General features: G+C 39.9%; 1 protein-coding gene across 2 annotated transcripts in view; it reads left to right on the top strand.

Annotated features, from left to right (window-relative positions):
* PPIL2 (peptidylprolyl isomerase like 2) overlaps positions 1-17,509 on the top strand; it is a 68,302-nt gene that overhangs the window by 21,265 nt on the left and 29,528 nt on the right. For both annotated transcript variants that reach the window (XM_054288975.1, XM_054288974.1), the window contains exons 9-12: positions 5,672-5,747; positions 6,536-6,696; positions 8,218-8,293; positions 9,475-9,581. In XM_054288975.1, the coding sequence (XP_054144950.1) occupies positions 5,672-5,747; positions 6,536-6,696; positions 8,218-8,293; positions 9,475-9,581 (420 nt within the window). The remainder of the gene's footprint in view (positions 1-5,671; positions 5,748-6,535; positions 6,697-8,217; positions 8,294-9,474; positions 9,582-17,509) is intronic.

The raw sequence follows: 17,509 nt of genomic DNA, 5'->3' as shown, positions 1-17,509 counted from the left end.
TTTTCCCCTGTTGAAGTGCAAATGTCCTGGGGTGGAGCGTGGCAGTTTTTCATCAGCATATGGCCATATTATCCAGCCAGTCCGGGCAGGAGGGAAAGAGTAATACATATCCTGGTGAGCAAGATACATTAGCAGTACTGGAATGGAGCTGTTCAGGTGGCAGATGTCATGGATTCTAGTTTAGGATTTTGCTGATGATGACAGAAATGCACATGACATTGTTCCATATGATACCCTTCCTAGATTAGCACTCCTGGTATGACTGGGTTTTTAGACTGTAGCTCTTTACACTAAAGTTTAAATTTTCTTGTCTTAGCTTTGTGATCTTGCTACAAACTCAAGTTTTCCATCTTCTGCAGTGCAGGTCTTATATTTTTCCAAGTTTCTCTCTCCTTATCATTATTTCAGATAATTTTTCTCCCAGCTGTACTGGTTCATGTCTCTTTAAATGGGATTTGCTGTTGTATGTTGTCTATGTTTCTCAACTTCAAACTCACTTATATTCTTTTTCTTGATGATGATCAGCTCAGCCTAACTCAGCATCCCTTGAAAATGTCATGAGTGTGTTCCCAGCTGACAGACAACTCAAATACTGTAAGATTAATTAGTTACTCTTAATGAGTAAGGCAGGATGTAAAGCACTTGGAGATCTGGGGGACAGGGTGTCTGTTGTGGAAAAGCTGATGTTGTTAACACTTGTTGGCAGTGTTCTTACATCCCTCTTCTGCTTGCCATTCTGCTACATTGCTGCTCACCATTTCAATTGGTTTCACCATTTCAATTGGTTTCACCATTTTGCAGTTGGTTTCAAGGTAGAATTGAGCACAGCTTTTAAATAATAGTGCATTAGACCTCAATTCAGATCTAGGTAATTCTTCCAGTCCTATGTTTTGCAGATTTTCATCTAGTATTCAGTCTAAATGTTTAACCTAATTTGAGATTTATCTTCCAGGTAAAATTTTGGGGGATTTGCAGCTCAATGTCTACTGTCAAATCTTTATGACAAAATCTGGTGGAAATTATTATTAATTAGTGTGAATGTAAATTCCATGTGTGTTTCAATCCTGTATTATGCAAATTATTCTTTGTGTAATGATGTGGAATTCAATGGCAAGCACATAAATACCTGTCATCTGAATTCCCCCTTATGAGACCAGGCAGGCTGAAGCAAATGTCTGCCCCAGCTCAAGCTGGAGAGAGGAGCAGGGTCAGGTAGTGCTTTGCTGGACACAGTGATGGACTTCCCATCCCAGCAAGTGTCAGAAGTCCTGAGGAGAGCAAAGTAAGAGTGCTGAAATACCCAGCTTTCACATCCCATTTGATAGCACCCTGTCAACTTGTCATCCTCCACTGTGGCTCTGTTCACAAACAAGAGACAAACTTCAGTTTGTGAGGATACAGCAGAAATTACTCCTGCTCTGGAAACTCTTCAAAGCTGTGTCTGAGCTGTGTGCTGGCAGGGGATTTAATGAAAATGTGCCTGTGCTCAGTGGCAGTGCTGCAGGTGATGCAGAGGCACACGTGGGGGTTCCTCCTTGCCTGAGGAATTGCAGTGAAACCCCTGCCCTGCTGTGCCAGGGGTAGCAAGCACAGTGCTCTGCTGGCAGCCTGCAGAGAGCCTGCCTTGGCAGATGCAGGCTAACAAATGCATCTTTGCACTGCAGAAATGGAGAGGGGAAGAGAAGAAAACACCAAGTCTGTGTAAATGCTAACAGATTTGCTGCTGTTAAAGGGAAAAAAGCCTCATAGTGTTGTGTGCTTCCTTCTGTCAGTTTTCTTGTTCCTATAGAACTTAATCAGCTGTGGACAAGACATGGCTCCCTACAAGCTGTTCAACACCACTGACATTTGTGGCAGGAAGCACAGCTAATGAGCAGAGCTGGAGGTAGCTGAGCTGCACACTGTTAATTGATATTTCACTCCTCAGCTATTCCTCATTTGCTCTTTGTGTGCCAGAAGGTCAGAGCAGATTTCCTCATGACTGTGGGTGAGGTCTCTGAAGGAGAATCCTGCACCAATGGAGGTGCAGAGTAGAGGGTAAAGAAGTGGGACATGGTCAGCATATGAGGCTGACAGTCCTGAGCATAATTAGGATGCAGCATGGCCAACCAAATGGTGAGAGAAATCAGGACTCAAAGAAATCACACAGTCTAAACCTGCTGGTTTTAACCTGCTTTTTGGGGGCTTCTGTGTGGTGCATAAGATAACAGAGTTCAAGCTGTTTCCCTGAGTAGGTAAAATCAGAAAATGACTGGAAAAAGCCAAGTGGAATAAAACTTGAGATTACCTGTTTTCAGTGCTCAGCTTTCAGGAAAACACTAAATATGAGATTTTTAATAGTAATGATAGTTAGCAACCCTTTGAAGTCTGTATCTGTGCTAGTAATTTTCTAAACTTAAGCTTATGTTTGTAACCTTAATAAGAAAAACCCTGAGACTGCCAGCCATGGTGTTTTGTGTAGGTGTTTTTAAGCATGCTAAGACAAACAAAAGTAGGCCATTGTTCATCTTCCTTTCTGGTTTCTGTGCACTTACACAGAACTTATTTCTTAGGTCTTTGGGCTTCAGGCCTTAATCTTAACAGGATTGGGAACATGCCCATGAGTCCAGACTTTCTCTGTGACCAGGAGAGGCAATTAACTCATTAGAGCTTGAGGCTTTGACAATGTGAGTGTGTCTGTCTGCCCATCTCTGTGGCATCTTGTTTGGACTGCTCTGATTCTGTGCCCAGTAACTGTCATGGATGCAATGAGAGGAGCTTGGCAGGCTAATTATTAATGTTTAGACAGCTTTCTTCCTGAAGTGATATGTCTAAAAACTTAGAAACTTACAAAATTTTCATAGCCTTACCTTTAGAAAATGTATATCTCATGTTGTAGGGCTCAGTACCACCAGTAAGGAAATGGTTTGTGTCTTCTGCAGCACAGGTTGAACAAGTCAGTTGTGTTTCTCCTCTTGGGGACAGGTGAAAGCAACTGGTACCTTGTGTTTGACTTAGTATTCACTGCAGTACTTCCACAGTATGCTAATTCTGATTCACACTAATTCTAATAAAATTAATTCTAATTGAACTTCTCTTAGTATATCAAGATGCTGTATTTTAGAGGGAGGAATAAACATGTCCTAGGTATCCTGTACAAGATGACACTCAAATTTCAATTTGAGGAGCTATTTTTGAGGGGCTATTCCACTGACAGAGGGAAATCTCTTTTGGGGTAGGAGTGTTGGTTGTCCCCCTTCTCAAAGTGTGGTGAGACTCTTGCTTTGCAGAATCAGGAATACAAGGGACAGCACTGTGAACCAAACCTTTGTCAAGGTTTCCATTGGGACAGATGGCCCATGTGGCTGTGATGGAAGGAGGAGCTGGGTCACACTTCTGGGGTTTGGAGTTCAGCTCTCCCAGAGGGCAGGTGGACAGCAAGGAGAGGGAGCTGCCCTGTGCCCTCTGCTGTCCTGCACATGATAATAGATGCACTGCCACAGAGGGGGCTGCTGGTGGTTTGGAGAGCCCTGAGGAATCGCCTGCAAGTTTCCTTGTAAACATTTTGCTGGAGTTGCTCAATGCCTGTGGTGAGGCTGGTTAAGCCACACAGATGTTTGAATGGACTGTGGCTGTTAAACAGTGTGAACTAATCTGATTTGTGGTACCCTGAGCACAAGGCCCTGGGTTTTCTAAGGCACTGGCAGTGGTGATGTCCTTTATTTATTTTTAAACAATCAATAAGTCAGTAAATGAAGACTTTATTTAGAGGAAATCATGAAGGTGTTTTCTGTTTCATTTTTACTGCTGCCTTCCCTCCTGTCCGTGAAAAATTGTTTTCAGGAGTCAGTCTTGCCCTTCAGCTTTGCCATGAACTGCAGACATGGGTTTCTATAAATCTGTTATCTCTATTAATATTTATACACAGATATTTTTTCCCTTTCCTGAAAGGGTAAGCAGTCCTTCCTCCCTTCACCTTTTGAGGTAGTACATTTATGTGCAGAGCAGTGATTGCAGTCTTGGAAAGCTGCAGCTCATGATTGCTGCAGAGTATTTCAGAGTGAAAACATCTTGTGAAAACACACAAAGCTCTTTCTCCAGACTTTCTCTGTGTATATTGTTGACTGTCAGAAAGCAGGGCTCAAAATCATCTCTATTCACATATATAAATATGTATGTAAGGCAGTAAATAGTAAATACAGCTGAGTGCTGGGGTCAGAGGAGATAAAAGTGGCTAAAAATCAGATCCCAAATTCCTGGTTTTTAGTAGTTTTATTCAAAGTTTAGTTTCTGTTTCTGTTTCTAAAGCAAAATCCTAAAGAGGTAATATTTTGGGGCAGTTCTTTTGTCTCAGTGAAGATCTATTGGAGGGGTATAGTGGGACAGGAAATATTAGAAAATTGTTGTCTGGTGATTAGGAAGGGGGACAGCAGAAAGCCAGGAGGTCCCATTAAAGTGCAGAATCACACAGCTTGATTTCATAAATGTGTTTTGGTTTCACTACCAGCAATAAAACTAAAAATGCACTTTCTGGTGGAAGCATACCATTTCAGGGATGAATGAAAGGCATAATTAGATAGTTTTATAAATTATGGAGCTGGCAGCTCTGCTTGTATTAAACATTACTTCTGGCAGAGATGAAATTGTCAAACTTTTTATAAACTATGGTGGTATGAGAAGCTTTGTTACATTTTTAGGATAATATATTTAATAGTATTCATGTTAGGTCATAGTTTTTTGCATAATATGTTGCATTATTTTTATCCTGAACTAGAAACTACTGCATATTATTTTGTTAGTTTGGTATTTTGAAGTTTGAATTGTTTTCTGTAAGATAGACTTTCCATTAGGTACTGAGTGTCCTGGGCTGATGTTTTGACCTTTCTGTGCTGCAGAGGAGCTTGAGGAGAAAGCTTTGAAGTCATTGTAAGGAGAGGATTAAAGACTGTTTAATAATAGTTTGAAGTAACCTAGATCACCAGTAGGCATTCCTTGTCCCACTCTCTCTAACAAAAGGTCAGAGTTCTGCAGAAAGTTGCCTGGAGATAGCATAAAGGATCACAGTTAATGGACTGTGTGTTTTTGCAATTTTCCTCCAGTGGTCACTAAATTGAATTTTCATAACAGTTTTTTTCTTTTTTTTCATCATTTTTAAACATAGTTCTGTAAGCTCTAGTAAAAAAACCAACAGTCAGCACAGTTCCTACTGCAGAGACTTGCTCTGAGGCTTTATTTGTATTTTGGGATGCATTGCAAAAGTTCACAGAGCATGTGCAAATCAGGCCTAGGATTATAAATAGCAGGAGATAGCTGATGTGCTTTTGCACAGATCTTAGACCAAAGCTCAGAACAAAGGAAAGAACCAGGGGATTGCATTGTTCTGCTTCTCTAGGATAGGGGAGACTCAGCTGAGTTCTGGTAGTAACTTCTGTAGGTGATATATGTGTAATATTATGTTTGGAACTGAATTCCAGCTCCCTAAGGAGTCTGCTGTGAACTGACTCTTTGCTGATGTTGGTTGGGGTTGATTGCTTTATATTTTTTTCATCTTTCTGTGGTTTGGGGAGTATGGAAGTTATTCTGTCTCCCTGTTTATTTATTATGGTGTCTGCCCTTTGTTCTAGTCTGTTGCTTGGAATATGTGCTTACCAAGGTCTCTGATATTAGTTTTTAAAATTATTTTTATTTTCAGGATCCAACAAACCTGGATAAGTTCAATGTCTCAAACTTCTTTCATGTTAAGAACAACATAAAAGTAATTGATCCAGGTAAGGATGAATTGAAGGTAGGCTGAGAAAATACAAACATGGAAAATCTGAAGATGATTCTGTGGAATTGTCTCAGTTTTCTGGAAGGACATCTCTCAGTGGTTAGCTTATTATGCTCATATCTGGGTTTTGGGTTTTTTTAATCTGTTGTTGTGCAATCAAGCTTCCTTTTCTATTTACCCAGTCAGAATAAGTGAGTATTATCTCACATATGGAACATCTAATATCCAGCAAATAATAAGCATACCAAGACAGAGGACAAGTGAAACTTGTAAAAATTAAATATTAAATTAAAATATTAACTAAATCAAATTCCACAGTCCAGTCCAGCAACCTTCTTCCCCTACTGGCACATTAAATACCTGATCCTGGGATTTTTATATCACAGGCCTGGCCATTCAGTGAGGAGATGAAGAACAGAAGTTTATATTGTACCCAACTGTATTTTGTCTTTATTGTTCTATAAAAATTTTACAAGACTTGAAATGGACTTAGATGATCTCTAGTGGTTTCAAATAAATTTTCATGATAGTTGGCTTGATTTTTTTTTCTTGTACATCAAATTGGTATTTATTGTGCTATAATTTGGGTTACACTGTCAATAGTGTTATGCATTGCTATTTGTCACTGTGTCTGGAGGAATATATATAATTGCTAGACATTTTTATTTTTAAAAAAGTACCATTAATAGCTGGAAAATTTTTGTGTAATTAGTTATGTAATAAACTGAGGGAGAACAAAATACAATGTTTCTTTTAATTCTAAGTGATTTAACTTTTCTTACCTAGATGAAGAAAAAGCAAAATTAGATCCATCTTACTATTTGAAAAATACAAACACAGAGACCCGAGAGACTTTACTGGAGCTTTATAAGGAATTCAAAGGTGATGATATTTTAGCAGCTACTATGAAGGCTCCTGAAAAGAAGAAAGTGGATAAGCTGAATGCAGTAAGTTGACTTAATTTTTAGTTTGGTACTGATTGACTTCTTCAAGAATGGTAATAGTTGTTTTTCTTCTTAGAGGCTGTATTGCAGTGTAAACAAACACTGCTCCTTCTGTTTCCTCTCACACAGAAATTTGTCATAGATGAGAAAATGAGAATCATATCAGGATTCCTTAGACATGCATAGTATGTGTCAGTGAGTTTCTATTTGTTAAATCATTGCAAATGAACCTAAAGATTTGAGACCTGAATCACAATGAGAAGGAAGAATCCTTATGATGTGGTTATGTATGTGTTGGCAGAAACTTTTTCCCAGGTTATAATGTCTCACTTTGAGTTTGTTTATCATTGTTTCCTGCATTATTGGCAGAGAGAGCACACCTTAAGGGGAGTGCCAGTGAATAATTTCTGGTGTGGACAAATACATAAATCATCCACAGCTGCTCCTCCATTTTCTTTTTCCACTGGAATGCAGGGTTCAGTGGAATATTTTAGAGGATGTTCTTCCAGGTGCATGTTCACGGTTGTCAAGAGAAACAATTCATCTGCATCTAGATTTCCTACATCAAAGGCTTTTTCAAATGGGCAAGAGAGAGTATTCTTCTGTGCTTTAATAATTCTGGGATTTGTGTGCCTATTTGCTTCGATTACACTTACATGAAAACAGCAGTGCTTTTAATGAGAGGGCTTAGAGACAGATTAGACCAAGGAATAGATCACAAATGGCCTCTTTTTTGGGACAGTGTTAAAACAAATAATTTTTTTTAAAAAGTAAGGAGAAAAAAAAAGAGGGCAGAGATAAGGATGAGCTCTACACATGTTGGGGAGTTGGATTGTCAGCTTATGACGTGGGTGGACATAGCTGCAAACTTGCTTAGAATGCAGTGAAACCTTAGGGAATGAGCAGTGACCTGGCTGGACTCTTTACAGACATTTCCCTGGAACTGCTAAGCATGTCTCTGGGTTTATTAGATCTTTGTAATTTACTACAAAATCCGTGTGTGACGTTAACATTTCCCTTCTGCAGAATTACAGAGCTCAGAATAGACCTTGGGAACCATGGGATGGTGCCTCTGCACACAGCAGGGCCAGCTGTGGGAGGGGCTGGTTTGCTCTCCCCTGCAGTATCTCTGTGGTTCACTGGATTTTCCTTCCTCTCAGCAGCACTGGAGATTTCTACAGATGTCTTGGCAACAGTACTCCTTGCCTGTCTGTACCCATGGATGTACAAATAAATGGTGATAATAGAATTTCTGCAGAGTGATGAATTAAACTGCACTGGAAGCATTAAGCCCCTTTGGCTCAGTGCATGAGCAGCCTTAACTACAGTTTCATCAGTGCAAATGTGGGCAACAGATGGAGAATTATCACTGCACTGGGGATTTGTTTCCTTCAGTAGGAGCTAGAGCAGAAAGTCTGCTTCAGAAGGATGGCATTTGTGTGTTTCTAATGCTTATATAGTATCTTTGGTAGATAAATTCTAAAATCTAATATCATTTTCTTTTGCTTTTTCCTCTGCAAACAGGCTCACTATTCCACTGGAGCTGTAAGTGCTTCCTTCACCTCCACTGCAATGGTGCCTGAAACTACCCACGAAGCAGGTACCAGAACTACCTACCTGCAAACCATTGATTTATTTCTGAGTTTCCAAGTGTGCTTCTTAGCACATGCACATTTATGAGGACTGAAAGAATGCATTGGTAACTGGTCAGTGCTGATGCCATGGAAATGTATTCCCTGACCAGATATATCCTTACTTTCCAGTGAGGTTGTTCTGAAAATACTGGAGCAATTATGACCAAGCTTTAGATTTCAATGACAGTTACTTCTTTTGAACCAAAATTAATGAGATATTTTCTATGGCCAGGGATGATAAATTGAAAATCCCCTTTTCTAAGTTAGGAATGAAATATAATCTCTCCTCAGATACCATGCAAAACCTTGCCCACCTTTTTGGCCTACCCCAGTATTAGTTAGAACAGCAAATTTTGTGATGGTAACTTTTAGTTTACTGCTTTTCGCACAAAAACACATTTTAATACAATAAAGTTTTATTTTATTCTCCAGCCTAAACACAAATGTATAAGATTTATTTAGTTTGGATATTGATTAAATAACTGAGTCATTAGTATTTCCAGTTGAGAAAGTTGAGCACTAAAATTTAGATGGCAAATACTTAGGCAAAGATTGAACACATTGCTAAAACTATGCTTACTAAATTCAGTTCCTTCACTTGGTAAGTTACAGTGATTTGAAGGTGACTGAGTGCAGAAAATATCTGACTAACTGGACATTTTGACAAAATGGGAATGAAACATCATAGATTGATCCTTTGGTTTGACTTACCAGTAATGTCCCCAGTAACAGCCTCAGTTGTTTTCAGAGCTGGGTAGGTCTCTGTATGTCAGCACTTTGTGGTTGACTGATGACTACCTGCTTGGCTTCCAGGATTGACAAGAAGCAATCTGGGTTCAAAGTAATGTTTGTGGTTGGTAGGCATTGCTTAAAAATTATAGTTTGTAATACTGAATGCTTCTGGGATTTAAAATATACATTATTTGGTTGGTTCTCAAAGAGTTGGTGGTTTACTATAATGGAAAGTGTTTTGCACAGAGATTAATGCAAGGTTATCATAGATGAATTGCAGAGTAGGATCCCTCTGGACCCAGTGCCATAGGAGAAGAGGTCAGACAGTTGGTTCTATGAATTGTTTACTGATGATTTCTAAGGATCAATGAGCAAGCTTCCAGAGAGCTAATTACTGTCTTTTGCTCTGATGTAGCTGCTATTGAAGAAGATGTTGTGAGATACCAGTATGTGAAGAAGAAGGGATATGTGCGACTTCACACTAATAAAGGAGACCTCAACTTGGAGCTGCACTGTGACATGGTACTGTGCCTCATAAGATGAATTTCTGTAGATAACAACCAGAATTGGAGCTGGCAGTGGAAATGTGTATATATCTATATATATATACATATAAAAATTAATTAACTATATATATTTACCCTGTATGTGTAATGTTCTCTGTGAGTAGTCCCATCATTTTAGTGGACTACTTACAATATGCCAAGATGCCTGTTTAGAACTGCAAAGGGTCAGGATTAATGACCCAAAAATGATCAGGAAGGAAGACAGCAAAGAGAAGGCAGAGCACAGTGAAAAGGGAATAATCCAAGGTTACACAGCAGCTTACTGACAGAACCAGGAAAAGAACCTCACTGAAACCAGGAACAGTCTGTCAGTCTGAGCCCATGATTCCCAGAAATGGTTAGATTTGTTTCTAAAGCCTAAGCTTTATAGATCAAACTTAAATGAAAACCTTAGAATATATTTTTGCTTCCTGTTGTCCCAATTCTTAAAGTTCAAGTTTTCAAGCACCTTCCTTTTCCCATTAAGAGAAGTTGATTTTAAAAAACAACAGACTGGAGTTTTATATAGTCTGTACAGTCAGATTCTGGGGGAAATCAGTGGCTCTTAAAATAATAAACATGGCAAGACTTCTGATAGATAAATGAGTCGTGGCTACAGTGATGTCTCAGACGTCACTGCTTGGGTAGTGTGTTTGCTTATTTATTTGTACAGCCACTGCTATAAAAGGAAAAAGGTTTTCAAAGCTTTGATGGTTTACTGAGATTTTTGTCTCAGGATATTATAGGCCTGAAAATTGGTATTTTAAAAAGTTGAAGGATGTGAATAGGGATTTAAATGGTAAAACTTGTGTTTCTTCTGAGCCTCACAAAGCATAAAGGCAGTGGTGCTGGGTAGGAGCTGGGGTGCCTGGTGTGAAATCCAAATGTACTGGGAGAATGCATCCATTTTTATGTGCAAGGAAGAAAAAGGAGCAAACAGCATAAGTCTTCTGGCTTTCCCTTCTCTTCCTTTCTCTCACATGAGTAAGAAGCAAGATATGTGTAAACATCTCAAGCTGATCTATGCAAACAGCATGAGAATCTCCACAGCAGTGTATCCTGTTAGTAACTCTGTAGGTCTCTGTTATCCCTACAGGTGTTTTTCATGCTACGAAATAGTAACACTGTAATAAGGCAAAAAGCAGAGGATGTGAGTACAGCAATATTTAGGGGAAGCAGAACAAGCAGATTGCATTGAATCATTTGTTTTGCCATATGTTCTCAAACTGGCTCCTGGCTAAAGCAGGCTGACTGCAGCTATTCTTATCAGCGTGGGCTTTTTGGCCACATGTGTGACCAGTGTCACTCAGTCCTGAGGACCCAGGCTCAATTGCTCGTTATAAACTTCCTGGATGATATCCATTATGTTTCCTTTTTTCCCAGATGAATTCCTATTCATCCACCTTTCAGACACAAAAGCTTCTTTATGTACACCCTGCAAGTGTGTGCAGTTTTACACAAGCAGACATGCTCCAGTGCTGGCCTCCAGCCATCTGTTCCTTGTGTCGATTGAATCTGTGTGAATTTAGCAAACCTTTGGCACTGCAGTGAGGAAAAAGATAGATATTTAGAATAAATAAGAAAAGCTTGCTGCTGTAGGGAAGTTTTCACAACATCCACCTTAGGTCATCATCCTAGGTCTGTGAAATCAGCTTTCCTGGAGGCTCTTGTTTTTCTCCCTTTACTAAATAAGGAGTTTGTGCTTCTAACTTTGGTTTTCCTGAATCACACTGAGGTCAGCTCAGTGCAGACAGAGCAAACACCTTGCAAACTTATAACACATACATAGGTCACAAACATATACACAAATCAGCTACAATGAGTCTATTGAGACTGCAAAGATCAAAAAAATCTAAGTATTTTTAAACACTTCCAGTTCACCATGCTTGTGAATAGGCATGGTAATAGTCTCAATTAATCATATGCCAAGTTTTTATCAGCTTTTCTGCCTTATCCAGTGCACATAGGTTGGACCATTCCTGGAAGCTATTTAGAGCTGGTTTATATACAGAATTTGGTTTTCCTGTCAAAGTGTATAGTGTGGGTAAGGTCCTTGAATGCAGTAAGGGGGAACAGGATTGTACCATAATGCTCTCTCAAATTAAACCTCATAGGGTTTTTTAATTGCTGAGGGATATCCTGTGCATGCCATTATGGAAGCCACCCTGACAGTGATCATAATTTCACAGTAGTGCAAATATATGATTGTGAAATGTTTAAGGAAGCTTGAGGATAAAGTTGCTATATAAATATGACAGATAAATACCTGTGTCCAGAGGTAGGATTTGCAACATTTAAATTACATTTTAAAATAGCCTTGTGGTTTAGGTTTCAATACATACTTTGAGGTGAAATGTCCTCACTAAAATAGAGAGCAGCAAGTGACATACTTGCTCCCTTAGATGATATGTGTACTGGGTCTTCAATTGGATTTTCATGCCTCTTGTCTGTATTTAAGCAAAATGTTCTTGCAGTTTTGCTGTCAGCACTCTGCACTGCTTCTGAAATCTGCCCAGTATCTATTGCCTTCAACACTTTCCTTGGGTGCTCACTCCCTGCCCCTTCACAGCTCTTTCTTTCTCTTTTTTTTGATCTATTTTCCAGCATGGGTTGTTTGTAGCTCAGTCTATATGTGAATGTGTAAACCTTTGTTTAAAAATAAATATAGGGTTCTTCATATACTGGTACTTTAAGGTGCCAGTCAATAAGATTGATAGTGATGAAATTCTTCCTAGCACCAAAAACCTAATCAAGAAATGTTTTGTATTGATCCAGGGCAGGAAATCAGTGTTGCAATGTGATTGAAGTCATCAGTTACTTTGTGACAAGATTCAGAAAGAGCATGAAATAGGACTAGAATCCAGATAATTTCAGTGTTTGAAATCACTTGTTCAGAGCACCAGAAAACTTCACTCAGGTTCCAGAAGGATGGTGTGTGGTTTCAATCATTGACCTGAAAAAAGGCAATAAAAAGACTTTGGAAGATAAGCTGGATTTTTTCCCACCTTTTTGAATTTGTGCCTCAGACGAGCAAAGGTGCTGTTCTTTCTTGGGATAAAAGCAGTGTGCCTACTGCATTTTTTGGTCATTTGTTTTTCTCCCAATCCTCCTATTCAGATACAGTATGTTCCTCCTGATGGGGACTAATCAGGTGGCCATTTGTAGGGATGCTTTCCAGGAAGTTGAGTTCAGCTGCACATAACAAACATTTGTTGTATACATTAATTGGATAAAAATTTACAAAAATTCTACTTGCCAGAAGTAATTCTGGCAAGTACAGAAGATTTAACGACATCCAACAAGTGTTATTCTTTCAGTTCTAGTCCCATGCATGTCAAACACATAAATTTTAAAGAAATAACTGATGAAAGGCAATGAATATCACTGAATTTCTTGTATTTTATTTACTGTGATTTTTCTGGTCTCCTCAAGTTCTTTCAGTTGCTTTAATCAAGTTGCTGCTGGGAACAACTGCATATTATCCATGTGAATTCTGCTGCATTAGTCACTATAGTGATGGAGTTTTACCTTGTAGGTGGTGGAACAGCCATTTTAAATACATATATATATGCACATAAATAAATATGTAAATGCAATGCTCCAGAAGACCCTGTCAAAATGATGAACACATGGTTTGATGTTCTATCTCCCTTCTCTGCTGGGTGTGTCTTCTGCCTACAAGTGGTCACTGGGATGATGATCTGGTGGTTCAGCACATGCAAAGAGCTGTAATCAAATACTAATCTGTAGCTGCCATGGCAGGTTTTATAAATTCACCTCTCTCTCTCAGGTTTAGTACTTTAAGGTTTAAGGGCAAGATGACAAAACAAAGAAGAATGTGAGATGGATTTCAAAGCCCCATCTGACACTCCACAAATGCTGTTTGAGGTTTTAGGGCCTGGCAAACTCTGCTTAATGATGATGCCTTGGCATAGCTTTCCCAAGAGGCTGTTACTCTACAAACATTGATGTTTTAATCTTTTTAGGCCCTCTGACCTGTTAAATATGCCTATGATCCATAAATGTGTAATCCAGCCCCTGTTCTTTGAAATCACCTCTCCTTTTGTGTGAGGGACTGTTCTGAAGATCAGAAGCCTGTAAACTTCTTATCCATTTCCACTGGCAAAGAAGTGAGTTGCTGAAAAAATCCTTTGACCTCCTGGCATGATGAGGTTTTCCAGTCTTCCTGAATCTCTCATTTTCTTTCTGATTTAAACCTTCATTCTATTTGCTTTCTGTCAACATGGTACTGTCTGGGAAATAACTGGCTGATGTTTTACCAGTATCTGTTCATTTGGTAATAGGATTGGAGGTATGAAATACAGTGGTCTTGGCATGGTTGTAATGGCTTATTTATTATTTTTTCTTCAAAATAGGCCATTATAGGAAGAGCTGCAACTCTCAACTTTGAGAGTTCTTGTCAACAGAAACTAAGAACAAACAAAGCTGTGTTTTTCCAGTAGAAGAGCTGGATGTGTTTTTAAAATATGTTTGTTAGAGAGGATGTTGTTACTGCTTGGTGTGTTTTTTCCTCCAAGTGGTACAATAGCAGACAGATCTATTGCTCTTTGGGGCTGAGAGGAGGATGGCTCTGCACAGCCATCTTGATGAACTGGTCACTTCTAGGTTGTTCTGAGTGATTGGAAGCTGATATTGTAATAGTTTTAACTTTGGGGGCATAACACCCTGTCCTGGTTTAACTCCAGTCAGTGACTAATCCCCACACAGCCACTCACTCACTCCCTGACCCCTGGGGTGGGGGAGAGGATCAGAAAAGGGGAAAACTTGTGGGCTGAGGTAAAGGCAGTTTAACAGGTAAAGCAAGAGCTGCACACACGAGCAGAGCAAAATAAGGAATTAATTCAGCACTTCCCAAGGGCAAGCAGGTGTTCAGCCATCCCCAGGAAAGCTGAGCTCCATCACCATAATGTTTACTTGGGAAGACAAACATCATCCTTTTGAGTGTCCCCCCTTCCTCCTTATTCCCACAGCTTTATATGCTGAGCCACCTCTCCCTGAAGCTGTCCCTGCTGCCCTGGGCTGTCTGTGTGTTTTCCTGGCAGCCTTTGGCACTGAGTAATTGGTGGGAGGGCATTTTGCACATTTGGACCCTTTCTGCCTTCCCAGCTGCCCTGGCAAGGTGGATCTGGGAAGGAAATTGGTGTTATTGGATCGTGCCCCTTATTTCTGACATTTGCACACATGAGGTGCAGCCATCCCATGGCAGCTGTGCCTGCCATGAGTGATCCCAAACCCGAGGATGAGGTAGGTGTTCTGGAGTTACACAGCTGCTGCTCTTCATCTTTCTCTGACATGTTTCTTGTTTGTACCTTGGCTGCTCTGATGAGAGCAGGATGACCTTGGGAGGTTGACAGCCACCAGAGCTTCTCTGTCTAGTTTGGAAATTGTTACAGGTTGCATCTTCTGAAAAAGTGGAATTTATGTGCAGGCAGCTGCAGATGGATGAAATGCCAGGGAGCCACTGTGGGAACTGTTTTACTCCAAGTTTTAAGCTGCTGGAGGTTGCTTGAGCAATTAAAGTTGCATCCTCATTTAGACTGTACCCACTTGTGCTGTCCTGTTTACAGTCCATCCTCATCAGCACCAAGCCCTGCACTGTGCTCTCTGACAAGCTCCTTAACCCTTGTGTGATGATAAATTTGGAGGGGGCAGTGAGGTGGGGAGAGGATTGTTTTCTTTTCTACCACTGCAGTAAATGTAAGTTGGAGGAAAAGTAGTAGCTGTGGCTGACTCTGCCTCTGGAGAACTAGTAGTTAACATTGACAAATTAGATGAGTGAATTAGATGCCTTGTTTAATTTGAGTTGTGCTCAGCTAAACTGATTGATTGTCCCTGTGTTTGCAAGAATGTGAGAACTAAAACTGAAGTGTGTCATCTTTTTACTGGCGTCTTGTCTAAGCTGAGCATCTTGCTTAGACTTCAGAAAAGTTTTCAGTAACATCGTGAACGTCAGTGTTGTGGAAGAAATGCCTTTTAAAAGTGAGATTTAGCTATCTGCTGAAGTCTTTACTAAATAGCTGATTAAATTACAGTGAGTTTCTGCATAATGAGACTGCATTAATTCTGCTCTTTGTTCTAAGCAAACTTGGAGGCTTTGAGGTAGCAAAATAGGCAAATGTTTGCTATCAAGTCAGCAATCTATTTCCCAAGGCATAGTTAACTTGTTCTGATTCTTTTTTATTATCAGTAGGAGTCTGGCTGAGTGTTTTACCCCACAGTGCCCCAGTGCTTTCATGTCTCCCAGTGCTCACTCTCTGGAACTGTGCTCTTCTGATCACGGATCACAAATTGCCTGAACACGTTTGCTTGTGGTATAACCAGTTGAGAATTGTGTCCCTTAGATGAACTGTGGCTTTCTTGAACTGAACCACCACAGGCAGCTGTTGTTTGCCGCCATCACCTGTCACTGGCTCAGTCCCTCTCTCACACTGGGGAACTGTTAGCAGGAAAGTGGAGCTGGCAGGGAGTGGTGTTTAGGTCTGGAGTAAATGTTTCTCCTGTGGGAAATGTCATGGGCTTCCCACTGTGAAATTCTTCCCATGCTCTTGCACCAGGCTTTGTGGAGTTTTGGGTTTTCTTGTCCCTGTTCCTGTTAAACAAAGGGAATGTGCTCATAGTTCATTGGTGCAAAGTGAAACGTGGTGGTTTAAATGGCCTTCCAGAACAGTATTGGACACTGAAACGTTTACATATTTCTTTCCATGGCTTGGAGGAGGGAACAGACATTTGCACCCGAATCACCAGGTGGTGATTCCTGAAATTGTACTATTACATTTAGCTCTGACTAAGCCCCAAATAAAGCCAAGCTTTTATTGCTGAATTCTCTTCTGGTAGGCTGAGTACTACAGATTGAAAGGTAGGGGGGAAACTGAGTTTAAACCTTACCAAATCACCTTGTTATGGGCTCATGCATTAGAAGAGTTGCTGAATGAACAATTACAAGATAAAAAATGCTCTGTGTAAAAGTACATAAATGGATTAAAGCAAAACAAAATCCACCTTGCATTTTAAAGGAGATCTATGTTAAAAAAATGGAAAGCTTCGTTTGAAGCTTTAGAAATTTCTGTCACTAGTTCATGCCTCTTAGTAGCAGAGTTCTGGCATTTGTGTGATAAGATGAAGGCTGTAGAATGCAATTTTAATTTGAGAGGAGTGAGCTTTTCATTATTTTTTCCTTTGAAACATAGGGTTAATGAGCATATAGCAAGGCTCTGTAGTTTAGTGCCACTACTACAGTTCATCCAATTTAGAGAGAAAAAAAGAAATAAAAGGGAAGTGAAATTAGCACAAGAAAATTATACAGATGTGCGAATGACAGCTTCTGAATGCTTAGTGTGAAATTTCCCTTCAAGGTTCATGCACATCCTCAAGGGATGGAGCATTTTGAAATGATTAGCTCTTCACATAGTAAAGCCTTTTTCCTTGCAGTCATGGCAACAACTCAGGAGCTCTTCCCTCTTTTCCCATCTCCCGCACCTTGGCAACAGGAGTGCTGCAGGTTTTCATCTCCTCCTGTTTGGCTCTTCGCTGCCCAGTAGAGATTCTGAGTTAAGGTAACTTTTACAAATGTAATGAACCATTGTGACTAATGAGAAAGGACAGCTGCAGACTGGGAAATCAGATAGGGACCTGGCTTGGTTGGTCCCACCCTTCAGGTCTCGGGATGCAGCAGGAGAGATGAATTTTACCTGGCATGGAGCCACCCTTGCTTGCAAAATGGAAACTGAAATTGGCTCGAATAAAATCTGCATTTATCCTAGGACTTTGTAGTAAGCACTCAGGGTTTTTTTCTGTTTTGCTTTGGTTTTCTAAATTGTATATTCCTTTCTTCAGTGTTTTCTGAGTATAATTATTTTACAGTCTCCTGTCACTGCTATTTTTGCA

Source organism: Melozone crissalis, unplaced genomic scaffold (assembly GCF_028551555.1).
Source record: "Melozone crissalis strain CALT ecotype California unplaced genomic scaffold, PUWL_Pcris_2 ptg000063l_1, whole genome shotgun sequence".
Lineage (NCBI taxonomy): Eukaryota > Metazoa > Chordata > Aves > Passeriformes > Passerellidae > Melozone > Melozone crissalis.
Note: the sequence above shows the minus strand (reverse complement) of the source record. Positions and strands in the feature narration are given on the sequence as shown.